Source organism: Brassica oleracea, chromosome C3 (genome assembly GCF_000695525.1).
Source record: "Brassica oleracea var. oleracea cultivar TO1000 chromosome C3, BOL, whole genome shotgun sequence".
NCBI lineage: Eukaryota > Viridiplantae > Streptophyta > Magnoliopsida > Brassicales > Brassicaceae > Brassica > Brassica oleracea.
In genome coordinates, this window is record NC_027750.1 from 52177205 (window position 1) to 52181622 (window position 4418).

The 4418-nt window shown below is 36.5% G+C and overlaps 1 protein-coding gene across 1 annotated transcript; it reads left to right on the forward strand.

Annotated features, from left to right (window-relative positions):
- The first annotated feature begins 1825 nt into the window (after nucleotides 1-1825).
- On the forward strand, nucleotides 1826-3045 carry LOC106328638. The gene is made up of 2 exons (XM_013767120.1): nucleotides 1826-2177; nucleotides 2302-3045. Exons 1-2 carry the CDS (start codon nucleotides 1986-1988, stop codon nucleotides 2890-2892), a joined length of 783 nt encoding a protein of 260 aa, XP_013622574.1. The 5' UTR covers nucleotides 1826-1985; the 3' UTR covers nucleotides 2893-3045.
- Nucleotides 3046-4418: the final 1373 nt, after the last annotated feature.

A 4418-nucleotide genomic window follows, 5' to 3' on the forward strand; every position in this document is an offset into this window, starting at 1 on the left:
CAACCTCAAAACGATCGACTTTCACAATGGAACCTGCTTTCAAAGATGGCCTGTAATGATTAGCATGTCCGACGGGAGTAAACCCATGAATCACGGAATCTGCAAATAATATTATTCAACAAAGAATCAGGAAATCAATTAAAACAATTATGTTAAATAAGTGTGATAGATCGAAGATTAACTTACATTTTCATCAAGGAAGAGAACCGTGATTCTCACAAACTCCATGTCTTTCTTTAAGTTCAGGGAATCCCAGAAGCGGAGGAAGCAAGAGGCTATGCTCTGACTACTACGACCAAGACGGAGAGACTCGAAGGTTGAGTGACGGACGCCGGGACGCCAATTTAAGGAACTGGAGAGGCAGAGAGAAACATTTTCTAGAAGATGGTTAAAGCTAAGAGGAATCAATGAGTTTTGTGGAGATGCAGATTGGGTTCATCAAAGATGAGAATCATATATATAGGGTTTACAGAGGGGCTACAAATCAGGAACATTTATGATCAAGCGATTTAAGATGGGGACATGAAGAGTTCAGCGGTGAAAAAATAGATTACGAACAGACACACATCGCAATTCTGTAACTTGTTTGAGACAATGATGAAAAGAACTCAAACTCATGTTAAACGACAATAATTTACAATAGGGAAAAACTATAATTGTTGCAAACTTGAGCTTTTTTCATATAACGTGATAAATCCCATTTAAAAATGAAACCTATAATACACTTGTAAGCCCGACCCTCAGAGGAAGTCGAAGAATCAAGGGCTTTCGACCTTCATAAATATATATTAGGTTCGGCCATCAATGTACAAAGTATCATTTAGCTTAGTGGTATAAATGTTGGTGTTTATATCTCAATAACCCGGGTTCGAGCCATGGATTTGACACTTTTTCACACTTTTTAAAAGTGGGACTCACAAAATGCTGACGTGGCGCGCTGAGGAGTGAGCAAAAACTCAACTATTATAATATAGATTAAGGATATATACAGCTAGGGAGGAAAATGGTCATTTAAATCTTCAACTATTTGAAATCATCAAATTTAATACTCAACTATTACTTGCAACAACTAATAGTTGACTTGAAAAATTAGTGACTAAGAAAGTCAGCCGTTCATAAACGATTCTCGTTAGTTTCATATCAATTATCCTCTTCATTGAACCTGAAAAACTCGAAATCCCCAAATTCAAACCATAACTTTTAGTGAACACGATTTTCGACGACACGACAAAGGCGGTTTCTGATGATAAGAGAGCAAATCCGACCCAATTACGGAAATGAATATCACCGGAAGTCGCCTTTGTCGTCGTCGAAATCGTATTATAGGGTTTGAATTTGAAAATTTCTAGTTTTTCAGGTTCAACGGCGAGGATAATTGATATAAAACTAACAAGAACCGTTTATGATTTAATGGCTGACTTTTTTGCAACTAATTTGCCAAGTCAACTATTTGTTAGGGAATAAAATCATTCAAGTAATAGTTCGGTATTAAACTTGCTAATTTCAAATAGTCGAGGATTTAAATGTTTATTTTCCCACAGCTAGGTTAAACACCTAGGGGTTTTAGTATTTTCAACTCGTAAACCTAAGTCTTGTGTACGATTTCATATTTGTCTTGGCCGATTTTGCTATTCATTATTTGCAATCGTTAAATCTTGGTAATAAAAAAAAACATCTTTCAAATAATCCAACAACGATTATGATTAGCTAGAAAAACTCATACAAGGCCCAATAGGCTCATTTATTAATCCTCGTGTTAGCCTAATAGGCCCATTTGAATCCCAGTCGGGGTTGTTGGATCCATTTAGATGCGGAAGAAGATCCGATGTGTTTGACTTTCTTTTTGCTTGATTTCCGACAGAAACAGATCAGAGATGGATTAGATCGAGAGAAAGAGGAAAAAGGAAAAAAAAACCAAACAAAAAGGAAAGGTTGAGATCTGAAGGAAGGAAGAAAGAAGAAAAAAGAAGGTGGAAGCAGATAACATGTCTGCGATTGTTTGCGGTAGCAAGAGATCTCTGTTCGAGGATTTGTCCGCCGCTTCTTCTTCGCCTCCCGTCTCCAAGAAACTCCGTTACTTTTCATCCTCTTCTCCGCCTCGTTTTCCCCCTCCTCCTGCCTCCTCCTCGCTTCTCCTCGATCACCTCGCCGCGATTTTCCCCGATATGGATAATCAGGTAAGCTTAAAGTCTTAAACTTTCCTTTTCGGGTTTGCAAGATTCTGACTTTTTTTTTTGTTTTAGCAAAAAAAAGAAGAAAAGATTGTGACTTTTTGTTGATTTTTATGTGTAATGAGTTTAGATTCTTGAGAGGGCAATTGAGGAATGTGGAGATGATATCGATTCTGCGATTAGATGTTTGAATCAGCTTCGTTTAGAATCAACCAATAAGAACTCAGAACCATCGATCCAAGAAGAAGCTAAAGTTGAAGCTCCTCAGCAAGGGAAGGAGGAAGAAGTCTTGAACTTGGATGGCGCCGAGTGGGTTAACCTCTTTGTCAGCGAGATGATGAGCGCTTCAGACATGAAAGACGCTAAAGACCGCGCTGCAAGAGCATTAGAAGCTTTGGAGAAGTCCATCAACGCACGTGCCGGTGCAGACGCGGCGATGCAGAGCAGTCTCCAGCAGGAGAACTCGATGTTGAGGCAGCAGTTGGAAGCTATCGTCCAGGAGAACGGTTTGCTTAAACGAGCGGTGGTGATGCAACAGAAGCGGCAGAAAGAGAGTGATGATCAAAGCCAGGAGTTGCAGCATCTGAGGCAAATGGTTGCTCAGTATCAGGAACAGGTGAGGACTCTTGAGGTGAATAACTATGCTCTCACGCTTCATCTGAAACAAGCGCAGCAGAACAATAGTTCTATCCCGGGAAGGTTTCATCCTGACGTGTTCTAATGTGTTTGTCAGTAAGAGGAATGCTTATCTAATTTCAGTTTCCAATGTTTGTTGTATGTTGTTCTTCGTTGGTTTGTGACTATTTATATAAATACATGAATTATGGAATGATTTATAGTTGGGGAATAACAGTGTGTCCGAAGCAGTTGTATTTTTAGACACAACTTTGAGACATACCTGTTCTGTAAAGTTACAAGTGTATTCATTACGATACAAAAAATAAAAACTTATGTACATATATATACATCTTAATCTACTAGTATTCAAGTTGAGTATGTATATAAAAGTTGAGTTGTGTTATATGAAGGATTCTCCACACAAGTGACTGGCCCATTCTTAGGTGTGAGCATTCTTGGATACTATGGCCTTGTTCGTTTGCTCACCCAGATGATGTTTGTTCACCGGCTGAAGATGCAAATCGATGTTCGTTTTGTCCGCCAAAACCGAAAAACACACTTTTCTTGTCCAAACCGCAAAACGTATTTTTCAGCCAAACCCATAAAAACATATTTTCCGCCAAAACAACAAAAATGCACTTTTTCGCCAAAAACATATTTTTCCTCAAAAACTGCAAAAATATTTTCCGCCGAAACCGTAAAAATGCTATTTTTCCGCTGAAACGTAAAAAATTGTATTTTAATCATTTTATTAACAAATCCACGTGGATGTAGATGAAAGTTAAAAAATGAAAAGCAAACGAACATAGTTGCATTCAGATAATTCATCTGAATGCATAGACGAAATCTGGATAAGACATCTAGATGGACCATCTGGATGCATCTTCCATATGTACAAACCAACATGGCCATTCAGGGATCATCTCCACACAAGTGAGATGAGCTTTGCAATGCTTGTGAAAACACGAACATAGTGGTCTAGCAATCTATATATATAAAGTTAACTTTTTCTCTTCTTATGACAAGTGGCAGGGGGGTTTGATGACATGTGTCCTTATATATTTTTTGTTTTTACATTTTAGGTCATTCTTCTTTTACACTTTTGCAATTTGGCTTAATACTTTCTAATTGTGCCATAAAATCTTTCTCACACTAACCATTATTATATGAAATTTTATAATCTATTTTATTGGTCAGTAAAATTGAAGATGAATAAAAAAATATATTATAAATATATTATAAATATTTTATTTATTCATAAATAAAAAATAACATAAGTTTTTTTTTTTTGATATTTTCTATTATTTTATTTACAAATTATAAATTTATTTGACTATTAAAAACTATAAAATAACTAAACTCAAAAAACTAGAGTACGATACATAATCTAAACTTAAATTTCCAAAATCACAAAGAAAAAATAAAATACTATAGTAACACTAACTCATTAAAAGTCTGGAACACAAATGAACGCGATCAAGCACCAACCAAAAAAATAAAAAAAAACGGGTCAGAAGGAGAATAATCAATGGAAGATAAAAGTCACCACGAAGCACAAAAACACATGCCTAAAGCACAACCACCAGCTAAGAGTTAAGAAGCACCTCACAAACAAACAACCACATACAA

Bases quoted from the DNA above. Each gene is read 5' to 3' on its own strand.
- LOC106328638 (XM_013767120.1), top strand. From the start codon at position 1,986: ATGTCTGCGATTGTTTGCGGTAGCAAGAGATCTCTGTTCGAGGATTTG. The intron at 2,178-2,301 runs GTAAGCTTAAAG...TAATGAGTTTAG, and splicing joins TCCCCGATATGGATAATCAG to ATTCTTGAGAGGGCAATTGA.